The following is a 21,020-nucleotide window of genomic DNA, read 5'->3' as shown; positions in this document are numbered from 1 at the left end:
CGAGATTATGAGAATAAAGTCGTAATATTACGACAATAAAGTTGTATTTTTAAACTAGCCTACATGTTAGGGGAAATATTTAACTTCACAAAATTCTCCACGTTCCTCATTTTAACCATAGACTGTATATAAAAAGATTTTAACGCATGGAGGCAGCAGGCTGCTCTTCTGATATTTCCCCTAACATGTGGCTTAAAAATACAACTTTATTCTCATAATCTCTGATTTTTTTTTTTACTCCTCAATGTGGTCCTAATAATCAGTCGTAATACTATGACTCATTTATATCTGGCCTGTTTACTCCATAGCAGCAGGTGCAGAAATAATTTCAGTCTGCAATAATCATGTGAGGTTGTTTCGTCTATGATTGTACATCATGGTTTGGACGTAATATACATAGTAACGACATGCAAACTACAAGCTTATGTATTAAGCATTCTGCCTGATCAGGTCCTAAATGAACAACAATGGCAGATACATAGTAGGTTATACATGCAGTTTCTTTTCTCTTTACAGTATTCTGAATATATTGTCAATGTCAGTTATCGTATCGGATCTCGTCATTCCAATAGCTCTTTGAAATTGGAAATTAGATTATGTTTTCATTAATTAGACCAACTGTGCCTATTTAATAGTCACTATGGGTCTTGTAAGGACCATAGACTGTATGACATCTATAGCGATATTAAAATGATTGACACATAATTTAACTAATTATGATTAGCGCTCCGGGGCGGGACAACTGCTGAGTGGACCAATGAAAACATTTCACTCGGCTCACGCAATAATCAGGAAGTTTTCTAATGACGACAGCGGCACGCTCGTTTGTTTTGATGGGAGACGGTGGGAAGGCAGCTGCAACTGTCGAGGAGATGCGAGATTAACTCTTTATCGGAAGGATATCGTGTCATTAGTGTTCTCCAACAAACCAAAATGTACATGTGTGTAATAATATGGCTGCTCCTCCTGCTTCCTCACACACAGGCTCTTGGGGTTGTCCCAAGAAGAGGTAACGAAATAGTCTAGTTTTTACTTAGCAAAGATTGAAAAGATAGCTATCAAAACTTGTGAAAATGTGATATAATATGTGAAGTCTGCTTGGGCATTATGATGAAGAGACTGCTTGTTGCTTTTAGATTTGTATATTTGACCGGTTTCTGTTAGGCAGTCAGCAAGGACAGTAAATCTCAGTAACTAGTAATTAAGTTAGCAGACGTTAGTGGTTGATGATTGTGATGTTTATTTAGCGGCTGTAGCTAGAGTAAGCTGGAGTTAATTAAATTTTCTCATTGAATGGTGCTTTGTAAGTTTCACTTGTAAGCTAATTGTGTTGAGCTTTATATTTGTTGAAGTGAAACCTGAAAGTTTCTGTTCATCTTTCTTCTGTGGAATTTGTTATCCTCTGTCTCTTGCTTTCATTTAGCACACACTGTACTTGCTTCTGTATTTGCATCTTTAACAGCACCTTGTTCTTGTTTTGCTCTAGTTTACAAGGATCATTTTACCCCCACCTGCTATTAAGCTTAGCAGCAGCAACTATGCCTAAACTCTACTACTACAAATATTAGTTGGAAAGCCTTAAAGCAATCTAAAACATTAATTAACTGTGGTTGTTTGCTTTCAGATAGGAGAAATGTCCTTCTCATCATGGCAGATGATTTGCGGACATCATTGGGCTGCTACAGTGACTCTGTGGTAAAGTCGCCAAATATTGACCAACTGGCATCCAAAAGCCAAGTTTTTCTCAATGCGTATGCGCAGGTCTGTTGGTGTTTTTAGGTTTTATTGTCTGAAATTGTCCAAGCAGTTCAGTCAATTTGGATGCGAGACTAATTGGATCATATAACCTCATCGAAATGTTTGAAGGTGTATTTTTCTCTCTCAAGCAAGCGGTGTGTGCTCCCAGCCGTACGTCCATGTTGACTAGTCGCAGGCCGGACACCACCAGGCTCTATGACTTCAAGTCCTATTGGAGAGTCCATTCTGGAAACTACACAACTCTACCACAGTACTTTAAATCTAGAGGGTACATCACAATGTCTGTGGGCAAGGTATTTCATCCAGGTAAGATTAATAATATTAGATTAATAATAAGTGGTATGCTGGTACAGCAGCAAACTTAGGAAGTGCTACAGAGACCCTGCTGAATGGTTACCTCTGAAACTGCAGTAAGAACCACAGATTTACTGCTAGTTAATGATGGGCTGCATTTTTCAGAAGAACCCAATGAGGAATTTGTTGTTTACTTGGAAAAAGTCTTGACATTTTTCTGTCTATCCTATTGTGTAGTTCTAACAATGGTAGTGTTGTATTTTCTCTTCTTAGGTATTGCCTCCAACTACACTGATGACTACCCCTACAGTTGGTCCATCCCTGCCTACCACCCAGCTTCATTTAGATATGAGAAAAAAAAGGTATGGAGAGGGAAGAGTATCTCTGACACACTCACAGACATCAGTTATGTCTGGGTCTGACTTTAATCAAATTAAAAGACTAATGTAGTTTAAAATGATGGCACACCACTCCTCACATGCCTGCTGTACAATTTTGAAAAATCATGACATTAGATTTCTTCATATTTACTGCCATGGCTCACTTCTGACGGTACCTTTTTTTTCACCAGCGGTTGCTGCAGTCCTTGTTTTGTAGAAGACAGTAGAACACGTCACACGTGTAAAACTTCACCTCTCTATCTAAGGCATTGATCCAACTGAATAGTAAAGTAATTTGTATAGACAGTAAATAAAGTGAGACTTATGGTTACAGGAAGTTCAGCAGGTAAAATTTTTAGGTTATTGATAGTGGTCTAACCTTCAAAAACATATTACAAAAATTGTAAAACCAGTAAAGTATAATCTGGCCCATTTCAGATTTATACAGATGCAGCAAAACTGTATAATGTCACATTAGTCATACTGTAGCAGAAGTTGGTCTCAAACAAGTAGGGACTGCAAATGAGAATGACCTTTTAGCTAAGTCTGGTACAATACATGTATTGTGCATTGTCCCTATCAAACAAATAAAGTACATCGATTTAAGCAGATTGTACATTTTGTCCCCATACCACAATGTGGTAATTAAGGTATGGGGGGTATATACATGGTCTGTGGTGTGTGAGTTTTGGGAGGAAGCCAATTTGATTTTTCATTTTTCTCAAAATGGATGTTCATCAAGGAAACCTACTATATTTTTATTTGGAATACTACAGAATCATTTAGCCAGACAACTGCTGACACAGATGTCACGGTAGTTACTAGTGTCTGATTTGTCCCCAGTCTTATAAATGAACATCCTGACTGTAATACGATATTGAACAACTTCAGCACCCCTCCCTGCTGGCTGCTGTATTTGCGCTGTGCTGTAGGAGACGCCGTCCTTCAGATGAGACGTTAAACCGAGGTCATGACTCGCCATGGTCATTAAAGATCCAGTGGCACTTATAACAAAAAGTAGGGGGTGTCCTGGCAAAATTCCCAACCTGGCTCTCCATCTGGACACCTTATCATCCACCAGTGTCACATGTTTCTTGCCCTCTCCACCCCCAGCTGATGAGTGGTGAGCACTCTGGTGCACCCAGGTAGGTGCTACACATTGGCGGTGGTTCAGATGAGTTCCCCCCCTTCACTCTAAAGCTCAAATATTATCTAAGATAAAGTATATCTTTAGCTATATAAATGTAATCCATTATTAGTTTGTTTTTAATTCTTTCTGGGTATAATTTTGGTGATATATATTTTTGTTTAAAAATTTCATTGTATCCAATGCACATGGCTGGGTTGCGTTGTTGGCTATGTTGTTTTCTAATTTTCAGGTCTTGCATTCTTGTTCAAACCATTTGTTAGCGTTTTTAAAAAAAATTTTTTTAGGGTCATCTTTTAATAGCAGCCTTATGAAAATAGCACAAATGTTGTTGTTTTTTCAAATTCATATGGCTTTACTGGGAAGACCATAATCAGATCCAATATTGCCAAAGCACATTGTTGAGAAAAAAGTAAAAGAAAAATACATGTGTGTATCAGTACTGCATTTTATTTAATTAAAACATTAGCACATAATTGCATTATAAAGAACATAATATTAATTAATTTAATATTTTATTTTCTGTGTATGATTTACCAATGAACACAAATAATGTTAATAAGAGGTATATAACATAAATTCTTAAATTAATAACAATTTTCTGAGGCCTGCTGTCGACCTAGTCAATCAGTCAGATTCCCTCATGTTGTGGCAGGCAGAGACGATCTGCCCCACAGGAATACGACTCTTATCACCACAGTTTATTTACTTATATTATAGCAATACTCTTTGAGTGCAAGGATGTATGTGTACTTTTCTTCAGACTTTGTTTCTGCATGTTGTAGTAGTGAATGCACCAGACAGTGACCATTAACCTTTTCAAGTGATTCCTCCTTACCAAATCATCTGGTAGTTTTCAGGTCTGAATAGAAATAGCTGTGTCAACTCAATGTGAACTTCCAGGCGTCAGCTGATCAAACGAGGCCAACAGAAGCCCTAAAATGTAGATTTCGGCAGGAACTGCTCATAAACTCTTACTTGTAATAATTTGTATAAAAACCTTGTTTCTAGATGTGCAAAGGAGACGATGGCAAACTCTACGCCAACTTACTGTGTGCCGTGAACGTGACGGAGCAGCCTGGGGGAACCCTCCCAGACATGGAGAGCACAGACGAGGCAGTGAGGCTACTGAAGAGTCGGGTCAGCAATGATGATCCTTTCTTCTTGGCAGTGGGTTTTCACAAACCACACATACCCTTCAGGATACCACAGGTACATGACTTAATATCAGCACCTTTAGGCCCTTTACACTGCTTGAGATGTAACGTACCTAATGGTTAGATAACAGTTAAATCAACAGTTGTATTTTGAAAACCAGTTTTGAAATTAGGGGTAGTGTCATAGTGACTACTTGATCTACCAAATAACCACCAATGTTAGAGCCAAGGGCATGACTTGAATACGCAGTTTGTTGGTATTTAAGAGTGCTGAAAAGTGCCAGCATGGATTTTTAACGGATTTTAAAAAAATGATGTTTGGTGTGTATAAATGTGATAGTGTAAGATATATTATGCGATTTGGCTATGTCTAAGAAAGATTATATCAACTCCATCAAGCCATTCCACAGATTGCCTTTGGCATTCAGGTCAGGCTTTAAATGGCCAGAACATCCCGCTTGTTCTTTGTAAGCTGCTCCATGGTAGCTTTGGCCTTGTGCTTTGAGTCATTGTCCTATTGGAATAGGAATTTCCCATCCATTTTCAGTCTTTTCGCAGGCCGCTCCTACAGAATCTTCCTGTATTTGGCTCCCATCCATCCTCCCTTTTTAATTTTGACAGTTTCCTTTTTTAGATGGAAAAACATTTTGAGAAACTGCTTTTTCCTTTGCACCCTCCAGACTGCACTTCCAAACAGAAGGGATCTTAAAGGCATTTGGTTATTCCTGAGAGAGTTAAGTGATGCTTCAGTAAATTCAGTAAAGGGTGTTTACTTATCAAACCGAGGGGTGTATTCGTATTCTTTCCACTGTATCTTTTGGCTAACTTTTCTCCAGCAAGCTTTCAGATTCATATTTTTCTCATTCAAGCATTTTCTGAGATATGAATCAAATTAATATGAGCCCTCCCTTTAATGTACCTGTTCCAAAACATGTTGCTGTAGATGTGTAACATCCATTTATATTTAGTGGCCAGAAAAAACCTTGATGTGATAATAACCTGCTAGAACAAAGGTAATTTGTTAACACTGTTTTTGAATCACCTGGGGAAAATGCTTGATCTCTGTATCTGCCCGCTGTATCTGAGCCACAAATTCAAACCATTGTGTTCAGTGGCATCATTGTTTATTTACACAGGCCTTTACAGTGCAGTGTAAAAGAGCAATGCATGGCAAATCATTCTCCCGTCAGATGATCCCCTGCTGTAGATGTGTAAACAGCATCTGTATGCTCTTTTGTGCAATAACAGCCCACATAAATACACTTGAAAAGATAATCATTCACCGTCTCTTAAATGCTGTGTGCTAAACTTTGGACATCTTAAATACATTTTGTGACTCTGACAGTGACTGCATAAACTTTCAGTACTGTGAATGAGCTGCTGATAAGCATCGGTGGTCATGCACATCTAATGTGAGCTACATGACTAGATAATGCTGTGAAGAGCCCTTGTGAGCCCTTGAGGTCGGTACTGATGATGATATTCAAATAACAGAAATCTGATTACTTATCTATTGGCCCAATATTCATTTCCCTATCTGCATTAAACTGATATTTGCTGTCTAATCAGAATAACCTTATTGAAAACCCATGGATTGAAGATCCACAGGTCAGCAGACAAAACACAGTGACTTTAATTGGCTTTGCCTGACCGCAACTACACTCACCGGCCACTTTATTAGGTACACCTTGCTAGTGCCGGGTTGGACCCCCTTTTTGCCTTCAGAACTGCCTTAATTCTTCATGGCATACTTTCAACAAGGTGTTGGAAACATTCCTCAGAGACTTTAGTCCATATTGACATGATAGCATCACACAGTTGCTGCACATTTGTTGGCTGCGCATCCATGATGCAAATCTCCCGTTCCACCTCATCCCAAAGGTGCTCTGTTGGACTGAGGTCTGGTGACTGTGGAGGCCGTTGGAGGACAGTGAACTCAATGTCATGTTCAAGAAACCAGTTTGAGATGATTTAAAGCTTTGCATTATCCTGCTGGAAGTAGCCATCAGAAGATGGGTACACTGTGGTCAGAAAGGGATGGACATGGTCAGCAACAGTACTCAGGGAGGCTGTCGCATTTAAACGATGCTCAAAAAAAAAGTACTAAGGGGCCCAAAGTGTGCCAAGAAAATATCCGTCACACCATTACACCACCACCAGCAGCCTGAACTGTTGATACAAGGCAGGAGGGATCCATGCTTTCATGTTGTTTATGCCAAATTCTGATCCTACCATCTGAATGTCGCAGCTGAAATTGAAGAAGTCCACACAACTTCTGCTCACTGGATATTTTCTCTTTTTCGGACCATTCTTTGTTAACCTTAGAGAGGGTCATGTGTGAAAATCCCAGTAGATTAGAAGTTTCTGAAATACTCAGAAGCCCGTCTGTTCATGCCACGTTCAAAGTCACTTAAATATCCTTTCTTCCCCATTCTGATGCTTGGTTTGAACTTCAGCAAGTTGTCTTCATGCCTAAATACATTGAGTTGCTGCCTTGTGATTGGCTGATTAGCTGTTTGTGTTAACAAGCAATTGAATAGGTGTACTTAATAAAGTGGCCGGTGAGTGTATTCTGCTGGTGGAGTTTCTGAATTCACTCACTGGGATGCATTATACAGTTCACTTAGCCTCCAGCCACTAAGTGAACACACATGGCTGTCCATGTGGAGTGGAAAAGTCATTGTCCTCCTGCGAGAGGCAGTTTTGCTTGAATGTGTTGCTGTGGACATCTTGGACATAAACGGATCCAAGATTTTCAGGAGACAAATTATCAAATGATGCCTGCGAATGAATGCCAGTGTTAACATGGAGGAGAGAGCAAGTCGGGACCAGAAGACAAGAGGAAGGAGTGAGGAATAAGTGCACATGACTAGGGTTCATTAAGCTCCCAGAGAATTAAAAACCCTCTGAGCATTGATGTTTTAAAAATACACTGCATTTTATGAAGGGAAAGCCCAAAGATACACCCATCAAGGAGCTAGTTTTAATGTGGGGCTGTGTGTTTAAAACCTAGGAGGAGACGAAAGAATGGGAACCTTGGAAAGCTAAAATTGAGAGATGCACACTGTATGTGAAGTGAATTTAATGAGGACCTGTCTAGATATATGGGGGATCCAATTCGGCATAAATGAGGAAGAGAGTATGATGAAGTGGAGGTTGAATGAGAGCAGAGACGGGCGGAAATGAGACGCATGTCAGCATGCTGAAGAGATTTCCCACAAACTATAAATTGAGACGTGTTGAATGAGAGCAGAGACGGGCGTGATTTACACCATGCTGTCTGCACATACAGCGATCTCTGCTCAAAAAAATGCAGTTTCTGGAATGATGTAAGTCGATAAAGCTAAAGACATGTGCAATACTCGAGTGTCAGAGGTCTAACTTCCTTTATGGCTGTAAGGAAAGGGGGATCCCTGTCTGCCGTAAATTGACAATAATAACCAGGTCTGTTTAAAATAAATAAATAAATAAAAATCTCAATAGCCCCAAGTTTGTGCTGCATTATCAAGGTTATTAGAGGCAACAGTAAATATCTTAGCAGTAACAACAATATAGGTAGGTAGGTAATAAGGTAGTGATTTCACAATACTAATGGTGTAATATTAGGATTGTACTATTGCAACTTCAAACACGATCATCTGTAATTACAGAAAATAATGGAATTCCTCTCCCTTAACCAAAGTTCAAACTCCAAACCTTCATCTTTTGTTTTTAAAGTAATACCTTCAATATTTTTACTTAAAACACAAATACTGTAGTAAGTTTAATGCAATAGCCATAATCAGAATGGGAAAATGCAAGCAGGCAAACTTTTTGTAATCTATATAGCACTGAAGTTACCAAAGTGCAGACGCAGACAGAGAAGACAAATACATGAAGGAGAAGTGTGCAGGCCATAAAATTAAAGCTGTAAAATCAAGAGAAATAAAAACATGGGTTTTAGATGCTTCTTAGAGATGTGGCTGATTTGGCCTGTCTGAGAAATGGTAAGAGCTTGTTTCAGAGTGAAAGAGGAACAAACGGCAAAAGCTCCCATCACATTTTGTTAAACAGCCACAAGTCCCGGCTGTGAAGGCCTGAGGCTGTGAAGGCCTGAGGCTGTGAAGGCCTGAGGCTGTGAAGGCCTGAGGCTGTGAAGGCCTGAGGCTGTGAAGGCCTGAGGCTCCTCCCAGAGGTCAGAAGAAAATATAATACATTCAATAATAAACTGTATGTGATGTAATAAAAGCATGGATGGCTGTTGGTAGACTTATTTTTAGCATTGTTTCTTGGCAGAAAAATGGGACCATAGCATTGTGGGTAAACAGGACAGTTAAATTTAGATAATTTAAAATAACTATTAATAGTATCTGGGCCCAAGAAAATAACTTCTGTTGTCACAAATCAAATCCACCTGTTATGTAAATTGTACCTGGCTTTATTTAACATAGTTTAAAAGTTGTTGCTTGTATATTCTAGGAGTACCTGAGTCTGTATCCCATAGACCAAATGACTCTGGCTCCTGACCCCAATGTCCCTGAACTCCTTCCACCTGTGGCCTACAACCCCTGGATGGATGTGAGGAAGAGAGATGATGTCCAAAAACTCAACATTAGTTTCCCCTATGGACCAATTCCTAAAGACTTCCAGGTATGATCTTGCTGCTCTCAACACTTTTAAAACATTTATAATTTGGTTCCCATGTTGCTACTCCCTGAAATATGCGCTAATAATATTGTGTGTCTTGCGTTCCAGCTGCGGATCCGTCAGCACTATTACGCTGCTGTGTCTTATATGGATGCTCAAGTTGGGCGGCTGCTTAGCACTCTTGATGAGCTGCGGTTGACTGACAGCACTATGGTGGTGTTTACCTCAGATCATGGTTGGTTGACACACTGTCAGTTTTCAGGTGCACACAAGTTCAGCATTTGAGGGAGATTTTACTTGTTTTTTATGTAAACATTGCAGAGTTTTTGCTTGTCTGTTTCTCCACCAGATGGCAGTGGCGTAACAGCATATTGTGCCATTACCTCCTTCCACAAGTTCGGTCTCCTCTAAAAACCCAGCTCTTTTTTTTTTTTTTTTTTTTTTTTTTTGCACTACCTCCCTTTTTTTCAAAACTTTGTGACTTGGAAACTCAATTTCTTTTAATGTCTCCTTCAGTGGAGGATGCTAGAGTGAATCCTTTCCATGACTGTTTGATATATATATATCCAGTAAAGCTCAATCAAATGCCATCTTTTTTAAATGGAAGATGGCTGGGGAAAGACATCAGTGAATGGGATTGCCTCAAACCTTTCTGTATCTAAAATGTTATTTGTATGATATAGATTTACAGTTTTTCGTTCTCTTTTTTCCCTTCCATCTGCCTCAGTCGTTTTGAACTAACATCTTCAATAATCTCTTGTTACAGGTTGGTCGTTAGGAGAACACGGCGAATGGGCTAAATATTCAAATTTTGATGTGACAACACGCGTTCCTCTCATCTTCTACGTTCCTGGCTTCACCTCACTCGCACGTGATCCGCTGGGAGAGTCTACCTTTCCCTTTATTGATGTCCTCGCCCAGTCAGAGTTCAGCTTTAAGAGTAAGACATGAAGCACAAACTATTCTTTTATCATTTAATAGCACCGTGCAGTTCAAGTCAGAAAAGGGAACTGAAGTCTCATTTTTGGTCCTAATTCCTCAAATAAACCTTGTTAAAACATGTATTATTATGCCAACTCGGCTTTAATGAAGTCTTTGATATAGAGCTCCCAAACGTATTTAGACAGGGATCCACTTTGATATTTTACCTCGGACAGTTTTCACTCCAAATGCAAATGTTGCAATGATGATGAAATTTCAGAGCAGAGCTTCTTATAAATTTTAGTGGCTATATAACCCTTTCTCTAATTGGCTGACCACTCTCTCTTCCAGATGACCAAGTTATAAGAAACATCGTGGAGCTGGTGGATGTTTTTCCTACCGTCTCTTACATGGCCGGCCTCAAAGCTCCTGAACCTTGTCCTGATGTTTCTTTTCGGGTATGAATGGATGAAAGTTAAATCCAATTATTGTATCTAGTAGTTTTCACTTAAGCTATGCACCTCAAGCTATGATCATACTTATAAGCAAAGTTTACTCATTCATTGGCAGAGGTGACATGGCTGTAAGGAAGGCAATTGTCAGTCGGTCTGTTGGTTGGTCCACCCTCTTTGGTCCAGTCTGAAATATGACCGCAACTGTTGGATTGATTGCTATAAAATGGTGCCTAGAGGATGAATCATAATGACTTCTGATCCTCTGACTTTTCATCTGGCGCCATCTAAACACTTTTAATTTGTTCAATACTTTGCTAATTTCTGACAGATGTATCTTCCACTTAGTGAAAAGTATTACGCATCAAATGGCTGGCAACAGGGCTCATTTCAAAAAGAGCTTCACAACATTGGTTTGCTTTACCTTGTTAACAAACTGTTACAAATATGTGACACAACAAAAGGGCTAATTCAGGTATTAAAAGTCTGACTCTAAATGTAATACTCTGTAACACTGACTGAACGCCTTGATATTCTGTAATCAGCTTCCTTTGGTCTTTAGTTGAAACCATGTTTTCATGTCATTTTTTTGTATTTTCTACAAATCACACTGCAAGAACAGAACTGAGACCTTTCAGCCGTCTTTGTACCGTCTGTTCCAATGCCGTTGTCTTGAGATTGTCAACCAGAATGAATCGAGACGTAAACACCAATAAACGGGCCCTGACACGCCTGAGATGAATGTGATCTAAATGACTCTGACATTCCTTTCCTTCACTCTCGGGCCTGTTTTCTTGCTTTCAGGAGGAGTTGTGTACAGAAGGAGAGAACCTGGCCTACACCTTCTGGCACCGAGAAACAGGAGTTGAAGAGGAAGCCATAGCTTTTAGCCAGTACCCTAGACCTGCTGATACACCACAGGTGAGACGGGAGTGTTTAGAAAAGCAAATGAAAAGGCTTTCATGAGCTGTGTAAAGTTTAAATTGTGATTTTCTGCCAGCTAGCAGGTATATTTGTTTAATACATATATCACACTGTTGCTTTTAATGAATGGTTTTTCTAGTTGCATTTAAAATGACAAAATCTGTGAAGGTCGGGAAAGTCATCTTTACACGACTGCCGCTCTTTGACCCTCTGCATTGTGTGCTTGGCTCATTGCTGCCTGCTGCAAGGTCTCTGGATGAACACATCCAGATGAGTGGTGCACCTGCTGTAGGTTAATTTCTGTACGGAGCAGTTTGGCAGCCTGGCATCAGCTCATTGGCTGGCTCGCAGGATGAGTTGGCAGCTGTAGATCTACTGCACTGCAGAAAGCATTTTACAGTTTTAAGATACTTTTATAGTTCAATGTTCTTCTATTAGGTGAACTCTGACCTCCCTGACCTTAAAGACATAAAGGTCATGGGGTACTCGCTACGCTCCTGGGACTATCGATACACTCTCTGGCTGGGATTCAACCCTAAAACATTTCAGGTTGGTGTATCACATACCTCTCTTATCTTCTCTCTCTGTGTGTGTGATGGATCCATCCATCTTGTCTGGCACAATATGTTGGAGACATTTTCCATGACAGTAACAGATTATATTTGTCAATCATCCATCTAGGTTAATGTGTCCGATGTCCATGCTGGGGAGTTGTACATGTTAGCAGGCGATCCCGCTCAGGACAAGAACATCTATAGTGACTCTGACCACAGTGTGATAATGACAAAGATAGCCAGCCTGCCTCGCGTAAGCTTGAATTCATTTTAGGAATATACCAATTTTCTACTCAACTATTCATTCATTTACTTGTTTACTTCTTTTCTGACTTGTGGTTGTCGTCCAGACTGAGAGTCTGCAGATGAGAATGAGGCTGCAGCTCCTCTACCTCACAGCAGGGATGAAAACAAGTAGAAGGAAGGCGTGATGACGAGAATAAAACACAACAGATGGACGGACAGTGACGAGGACAAAGGGAAGATGGATGGATGGAAAAACTTTAGTGCCTTGAGTATTTCTTATATAATGCATACTTGATTCAGTATTATGTGGTATCACTGTTAATCTTTCAGGCTCGTGTTCCTTGTTAAGATGTCATTGGCAGACAGCTCTGGGTCCAGCACATGAGCAAAGTGAAGAAGAAAGCACGTGTGCTGTTTAAGACATTTTAAAGAAATTTATGTTTTAGTTTTTTTTTTTTATTTCCACTGTTATCGTTATCGCAGGTTATGTTTCACACCTGCGAATGACACTGGTGTAAACTTGATTAATCACTTGTGAGAAGTGTCCATCTGATTTTACATGACTCCAATATTAGCAGCCAGGTGGCATGTTTTTGATAATCTACAGCAGTTCAGAGAAAAGTAAGATATTTGGGGAAATCAGCTAATTTGCTTTCTATCGGAGAATAAAATGAGAAGCTCAGTGCTGCTCTCATGAGGCTAGCCTTCTAGCTAGCAGGCGCTTGGTTTAGCATTAAGACTAGAAGCAGGGGGAAAGAGCTGGCCTAGCCATTTAAAGCTTGAACTTTTTTATCTTTGTTTAATGTGTGCAGAACTGACTGTCAACAGAAATGACAAGTTTAAGTTTCCAGGACCTGAGTGCGCCCGGGCAGAATGTTCCAGCACTTAACCCCCCATAAAACCACAGCTTGTCAACAACTTGTACAAACAGAGCTAAAACATGTTAATAAGTAATATTAAGGGGTTCTGACTGGAGTTACTTATAAGTGTTACTAGACCCAGGCTAGCAGTTTCTCTCTGCTTCCAGTCTTTATGCTAAGCTAATTGCTAGCTGGCTCATATTTAGCATACAGACATGAGTGTGGTATAGGTCCTCTAATGTGACTCTGGGGGCAAATCAAATAGCATATTTCCCTAAATGTGACACATCTAACTCACAAAGAACATACGTCTGAGCAGCTGAACCAGGCAGCCTTTTTGTCAGACAACTTTACTTAGAAGCATGGACTCCTGAAAGACACGTCTGATTGGCTGTGACCGTACTGGCTCATCACATTACATCACATTTCACTGCTAATATGTCTTTTCATCTTAGGGAATATTGAGGAAACCTGAAGAATTACTCCTTTTGGCTAATAGCAACACCAGTTTCTCTTTTTGGAACAAGTGCTCTTGGGTGTACTATTGATCATCCAGTCTGCTTCAAGTGGAGGCCATTCACCTGAAAGTACAACAGCTAAAAGGGACTTGCTCAGTTTTGTACTGTAGTGTTAAACAATATGACATTTCTATTTACACAAGATGTCACTAGCAGCTATTTACCTCCCTCCTTGTAAACAGCCAGTTCAGATCAATTTGTGGACCCAAAATGAAGTGAGTAACAAGCACCCATAATAATTCAATGCAAATGAAACGGAGTGTTGCTACGTTTTACTGCTGTTCCAAGCATGAACATTTTGTGCTGTGGCAATTTAGAAGAAAGCAATTTCAGCTTGAATTCCAGGGCCAACAATGAATCGAGGGGATGTGGTCTGTCAACTTTTATTGTAGGCTGCACTGGCTTCATGTTAATGGGATATAGATGAATCATGTCTTCACTGTGGTTTTATCATGTTGGGATGTTGACGATGTCTTAAGATGGAATTAGCTCATTTTTGTATTTCTGCCTCTCTTGACCTCATTGCATTTGTGCTGTTAGCAGGTGTCCGTGTGTCATGTAACACATTTAACATAATGGAAAGTGGATATAATTTAAACTGTCCATACACACACTGACAGTGGTAAAAAAAATTAGCTTATCCTTGAGTTTGGTTGCGTCAGAGCAGCTTGGAGTCTGAGCTTCAGCTTTCTGAGGGGAAAATAAAAAATAAATGCTGCAGAAATAATTCAAATCTCTAGCTTTGCAAGGACACACTGTTAATATATTAATGTCTGTTTCGATTGGTTTCTAAGAATTTTCCAGCAAAAGTTGACTGACTTTTTTGGTAACTTATGATCACAACCTCCTCTAGTTTGTTTGTGTCTGTATTTTTGTGTGTGCCAGCATGTGTGCGTCCTGTACACTTTGCTGCCTGTACGTACACACCCCATCACTCTGTTGTAAAGCTGCAGAGTAGTGAGGGAGCTCCTCAGGGACTTCTCCAGTTTTCTGTCCTTCCTTCCTCTGTCATTTCCCTCCATGCAGGCGCCTCGCTCTCTGGCACTGGAAGAATTGGGACCGAACTGAACCTTTCCTAATTCGTGCACGATTCCACAGAGTCAATCTCTCCGGGCAACACAAACGGTTAAAAGCCTTGTAATTGCATTTTGAAATATAGCATGAATTCAGTCTCATGCCTTTAGTTTTTTTTTTTTTACCGTTTTCAATTTCCAGGCAATCATGCAGAACCATGTGTAGAACTCAGCTTGAAGTGAAGTCTGTATGCTACAAATGAAAAGTCAAAAATATCCAAAAGACCAGGGAAGCACTTGACATCTCTCCCCTGCCAATTTCACCTTTTCTAATAATTTCTTCTCCTCTTTTCATTCCATTTAACTTCCTGTCCTTTGAACACATCAACATTCATATTGGCTCATCAGTTGCAGTCGTACATTTCTTTATGATCTTTTTGTAACTTTGTAACTGTACAATGGATAGTTAATGATTAAAAGCATTTGCAAAGTATCAGCAAAATTTACAGTACACAAGAACACAATATTCCAATATCAATCATTTTTGCATCACATGCTATGAAATCATGTTATATTTATTAAACGGATTATATATAAATTATGTTATATTTTTTAAAATCGTTTGTTTATTTTAAGAAGTAGGATGATTTTCTCTTATCAGGAACAGTCAAAATCACAAGGCACCTTAAATTGACATAGCAAACTTGTTAGCATAGCAAACTGTTACCTGTTCACACATCCAGAAAGTTCCTTATTTACACCAGCAGAGCAACGTTGGTATTCATTTAGGGTTGTGTTCCTGTCCACCTGATGAAAGTAAGTCCAATATTCACTTTTAGCTCTGTTTTTGGTCTCCACCAGCCTCCACCTGAGCGAAATAGGCTCTGTAGCCACTAAATGCTACGTTCACCGGACAGTTGCAAACTTTGTCTGTCTGCTGCTTGGTGCTAGGCAGATGGTGGACAGTGGGTTTATCAGAGCTTTTTCAGCTTGATTGTCATTGTCATGTTTTGAAATGGAGGTCTGAGTGAAGTCTCTAACGGCTCTCTTCTACTCTGCCTGTATTCATGTCAGCTCATATTTCTGCCTCAGTAGTTTTATTGGATCAATATTTATCATCACAAGCAGTGATCTCTGACCATGATTAAATTGATCTAATAGCAATTACATTACCTACTGTGTACCTGCTGTTCTTTCCCTCTGTTCCTCTGCAGCTGCCCTCTCATTTTCTCCCCCTCTCTCTCTTACCTGCTCCTTGTCTCCAATCCACTCTGTATTTGTCTTACTCTCATTGTCTATCATTATGTTTCATACACTAGTAATCGCATTACTGTTATGGGCTCATATTGTGGCAGGTCACACTGTCTTTCTGTTAACGTTGGCGACATACACAATTACATTAGAAAGAGGAGAGTGTGTGTATGTGTGTAAAAACCGCTTAGCTTAGCTGCATCATGACTGGGGCTTGTCTCAAGGGGGTGTGTGTGTTTATTGTGTGTGGATGAATAGTCAACACTGTAGTGTACTTGAAAAAGTGTCTCCAGAGTATTTTCTCAGAGGAGCTGTTTTTCACCAGAAATGCTCTTCAAAATTAATTTTGTATACTCGGCTGTCTCCTCCTTGTGAGGCTACTAAGCTGCTTACAGTATTTTATTTGGCCAATATTTACATTGTAGAGATGTTGTAAGAAAGTTACAGAATGCCATAGGTAATAGCTTCATATGAGATTTTACAGTCAGTAAGCTTCTTTACATTAATGGACTGAGGTACAATGGTCTGCATTTGAATCTGAACATAACTGGAACATTAAGTCCCATTGCAACCTGTAGCACAATGTCATAGTTGATATAGAGAAATGAAGAATATGGTTTTTAAACAGACACAGAATGGCTAGTGCATTAGTCCACAGTGTGATGAGGTTTGTGACAGAATAAATGTTGGAATATTGATGTTAAAAACAAACCTTTAAACATGATTTTAGTTTTATGCTATATTTGAGCTTCAAAAATGGATCTGTATTAATTAGCTGTTATGTTCGATTGTATAGATAATAATTGTCCTAGTAAGCCACATCAGCTTATATAATGACAGGCCCCTACACTGGAACACCTAAATGGAATGCAGCCATAATTACTATTAGTTACACCTCTGATTGATATTACAACATGTATACTGTGAGTAAAGGTCTATAATAGCAGCTGTATTCAGTTGTTAAGTGTATGCTCCTGCAGTGCTTATTTCTGAGCCATTTCTTGTACGTGCTTTACTTTTACATAGTATCTGGAGTACTAAACCTGCCAACGATAGTACAAGCTAGTAGAGGAGCTCATAAAAGTGCAAAATATTTTAATGGCTATTGCCTCAAAGTGCTAGTGAGAAACTATTTACAGAAAAAATACACAGTAAAATATGTAATCTTCATGGGTAACACTTAAGCTGAACACCAATTTATTGTTGCACCCCTACAATATTTTCAGACTCACAATGGGCAGTTAAAACAAAATCTAAATTGAAGCAGCAGAACCAGAGATATCATCTCTTTCATTTCAAATATCCTTCTTTTTCTTGTCGAAACCTGCTGTCTACATTGCCCACAATGCAAGTTGACAGCTGACAGTTCAGCTGGAGCAGCTACTAGCTGCTAATGTAAACTTGTAGTTTTCAGCCCCAACTGACACAGACTCAAGGGACATCACATGAGGACATTTGCTAGACATCGTGCAGCTCCCTCTGGAGCTAAAAAAGGCTTTATACATATTCAGTAGTACTCCACAGGACCTGTAAACATGACGTCTGAAATGGATACAACAAATTAACGAGAAGATGAATTAAGTAAGCAACTTTCCCAAATTGCTGAATAATTCTTAATAGGTGTTGTGAAGTTTTTTAGCTAGTGTACGCAAGCGAGCATTTTTACTTAAAATATCTGCCTCCTTCCGCTGGACATGACGCCAGTGAAAGCAGAGAGAGTTGGAAACAGTTGCCTACTTGGGCAGTTTGCCTTCTGTTTTGACCCCTGACAGTGGGAACATGTTGGAAATTTGATACCACAAAATGCTTAATATGCATCTCCTTTATTAGCAGGCTATTGTGTCTTTTTGTACTCTGTATTAAGCCACTGTGTTTTATCTCTTTAAACATGCCTGTTCTTCTCTGCACTACTGTCCGCTCTGACCCACAATGTAGACATCTGTATCTGCAGGGCACGTGGAGCATCAAGGAAGCAGCCAATTAGAAGCCAGACAAGATGTGATATGTTGGCTGTGAAGCCAGTTTAATCAGGAGTCATTCAATTAGAGCTGACGAGCTCTGCCCTTGTTAGCCCCTCTGAAGCTGTAAACCGAGGAGCTGAATTGAAAGCTTTTTTAACTTGACTTTTGCAGTGGTTAGCACTGTCGCCTCACAGCAGGGACGTTCACCAACCTGCTGGACAGCAGGTTTCTGTGCGGAGTTTAGGTGTTCTCACTAAAGACATGTAGGTTAGGTTCTTTGGCAACTCCAAATTGCCTGTTGGTGTGAATGTGAGGATCAGTGGTTATCTGCCTCTTTGTGACAGCCCCTTTACTGACTGGCAACCTGTCCTGGGTGGACGCCGCCTCTCACCCAGTGTCTGCTGGGATTGGCCCCAGTGAAGGGTAAGCGGGGTATAGCTAATGGATGATGAAGTTTTAAACACAAGGCAGAGAATGAGAGGAAATCTATTAAAATTGCCACTCTGCACAATGAGACAGAGGGAATTAATTTTCTGAGTGGGTTTCTTTTAATGAAGTTGAAAGGATGTAATCAACTCTGGTGGTAGCAGGTGAGGGAAACCTGTGGTTTTGAAAATGGGCTAAAATGCATTTTCAGTTCAATGTCAATTATAGCAATAACTGGGTACTGTTTGGAGAATGAGATTAAAACATAATCATCAGGAAAAAAACTATTTTAAATACAAAAGTGTTCGGTTGTTCTTTTAGGCTTTTGTGCTTGTGGCAAGAAGGCAGAAATTATGTTTTGTTGTCTCTAGATCAGGGGTCTCAAACTACTAGCCTGCAAGACAATTTCCTAAGGTCCCCCACATGTTTTGAATTTAAAAGCTTTGAATTTTCTAATGTCCTTTTTTATTTTAGACTTTCTTTACAAGGCTGCAAAATAAAAAAGGAGCATAAAAATGAGCTTCTTTCACATCTTTAGTTTACCAGACTGCATTTAAGTGCTCAACATAATCACTTCAGTGGTAACCAGCAGCACACTGATATCATTGCCTTGGAAGGAGTCATGACCTCAGAGTTTCTCAATCCTGGCCACGGCCTGGTCTGATTCACTGCGGCGCTCCAAAGTGTATCTAAACATAAAAGAAAGGTTGATATGTGTTTGCCTCTAAAGTATGAAAACCACATGTGCCTAAATAAGTCCAGACCTGGTCTGGCCATATGAAGAACCAACACACCCTGAGATGTAGGAGGATATTGTAGATATGCAGGGCATCACAAACACTTATAAGTAATTATAACAGGTTTTTTCATACATTTGACTTCATGAGCTCATCAACAAAGTCTGTGGTCATTTATTTGTTTCTGTTTATCATCCATTTATTTGAAGAGCCTCTAGCTACTGTTAGTGTCAGGGAAATAGGACAACTTTATGGTGTTGCTTTCTGTATCCCATGGAAAATGCTGACTTGCTTTGTGTTTAGGATCAGTATACTGTTCTGTATATTCTATAGCAGCATATTGCTGTCACCATGATAAATGTATTTGTTCAGTTTCTTACTATAGCAAAAATGGATTGTTTTAACACAATCCTTTTCACATTACAATAAGATCTTATTCATCTTATAATGACACATTTCTCTCATTCTTTATACTTTTACTGTTGTTTCTTTTTTTGTTATAACCAAATGTTTACAGCGAATGCCTTATAAGTGCCTCATCCCCAGTTTGATTCCAACCAGGGACCTTGGTGCATGTTGTACCTCTTTCTCTACCCATATATCTCCACACACTCCAATCCAAGAAAAACAGAAAGAAAATCAGCATATCACTCGTATCTTGTTACATCACAAAGCACAAAACTTAAGTTACTACACAAAACCGTAAGCTGGTAGCCTATATTGGCAACTAAATGGACAATTACTTGTTTGCGTGGTTTTATTAAACTTAAGATGAGACACAATGAATGTATCATGTTGTCCTTACCAACTTATCCTTAAGGAGTCTGGGGCGTTTTGCGACAGTGAGCCTAGAGCCCAACCCAGCTCACATTGATCAAGAAGTGGGGTACACCTGGCAGGTGAACAACAATGTGACTGCCGGTTTACACAGAGACTTCATACTTACATTATATTACACATTAAATTGACTTGTCATAATGAGGTGTAAAGCAGAGTCCTTTTTTATCTGCTGTAATATTCACTTTTTGCTTGCATTTGAGAGTCCTGTTCACATCCAGCATCGGATGTTACAATTCTGACTCCAGCCTTGAATTCAAATCGACTCACCGCTTCACAACCAGATGCTTTTATTTAAAGAGTTTTTTATTCACATAGTCTATAGGAATATAACATGGGACTAGATAATGAGCTTTTCACAATTTTAAAACTCTGTCAGCGTGTTGGGACCAGACTGCTCACACAGGGGGAAACTAGCACATTGGCTGCCTTGATCACAGCGCCATGCCACATGTAAAAGTCAATAACGGCAGTGTGCACGAGGCTCTAGTGCTCATGCTACATTAGCTGTGCTTCTATCCCGCTGCCTAAACACACTTTTGAAACGTCACAAAGAATAAATCCAGTATGTTTTAGCTGAGCCATTGAGTGGATGTGGAGATGCAATAATTGGACACTTATTAAACAGCAGTGATATGTTAAAGTCATCGTGATCTTCAGCTATAGTTGCGCATATTCATGGTTTAAGCTGCAGCATTACAGTCTACTCGGGTCAGATTTCCTACTGGGGCTAATGGACACTCATTGCTGCAACATATGTGTGTGTGTGTGTCCCTATACATTTTAGTCTCTGTGGATGTGTGTTTTGGGTGTGTGTGTGATGCTAAACCATATATCAGAGAGCTTATTTGACTGCATGGTTACCTATGACAATTAAACCTATAAATCTCAGCTGTCAGTGTGTTGACTCTACACTAAGGAGACACACACACACGCACGCACGCACGCACGCACGCAC

At 39.7% G+C, this 21,020-nt stretch overlaps 1 protein-coding gene across 3 annotated transcripts; it reads left to right on the top strand.

Moving 5' to 3' along the window:
* The first annotated feature begins 819 nt into the window (after window positions 1–819).
* On the top strand, window positions 820–20,007 carry ids (iduronate 2-sulfatase). Of its 3 annotated transcripts, XM_046030457.1 has the most exons (13): window positions 820–1,009; window positions 1,625–1,761; window positions 1,887–2,064; window positions 2,326–2,414; window positions 4,591–4,791; window positions 9,195–9,365; window positions 9,471–9,597; window positions 10,129–10,302; window positions 10,635–10,741; window positions 11,540–11,656; window positions 12,098–12,208; window positions 12,341–12,466; window positions 12,564–20,007. In XM_046030457.1, exons 1-13 carry the CDS (start codon window positions 934–936, stop codon window positions 12,642–12,644), a joined length of 1,695 nt encoding a protein of 564 aa, XP_045886413.1. In that variant the 5' UTR covers window positions 820–933; the 3' UTR covers window positions 12,645–20,007. The 3 variants fall into 3 exon arrangements, with proteins under 3 accessions (XP_045886413.1, XP_045886415.1, XP_045886414.1); XM_046030459.1 differs by lacking the exon at window positions 820–1,009 and having other exon boundaries at window positions 2,326–2,413; window positions 4,589–4,791; XM_046030458.1 differs by lacking the exon at window positions 820–1,009 and having other exon boundaries at window positions 1,695–1,761; window positions 1,891–2,064.
* Window positions 20,008–21,020: the final 1,013 nt, after the last annotated feature.

Source organism: Micropterus dolomieu, linkage group LG19 (genome assembly GCF_021292245.1).
Source record: "Micropterus dolomieu isolate WLL.071019.BEF.003 ecotype Adirondacks linkage group LG19, ASM2129224v1, whole genome shotgun sequence".
Classification (NCBI taxonomy): Eukaryota; Metazoa; Chordata; class Actinopteri; order Centrarchiformes; family Centrarchidae; genus Micropterus; species Micropterus dolomieu.
This window is presented reverse-complemented; position numbering and strand designations above follow the sequence as displayed.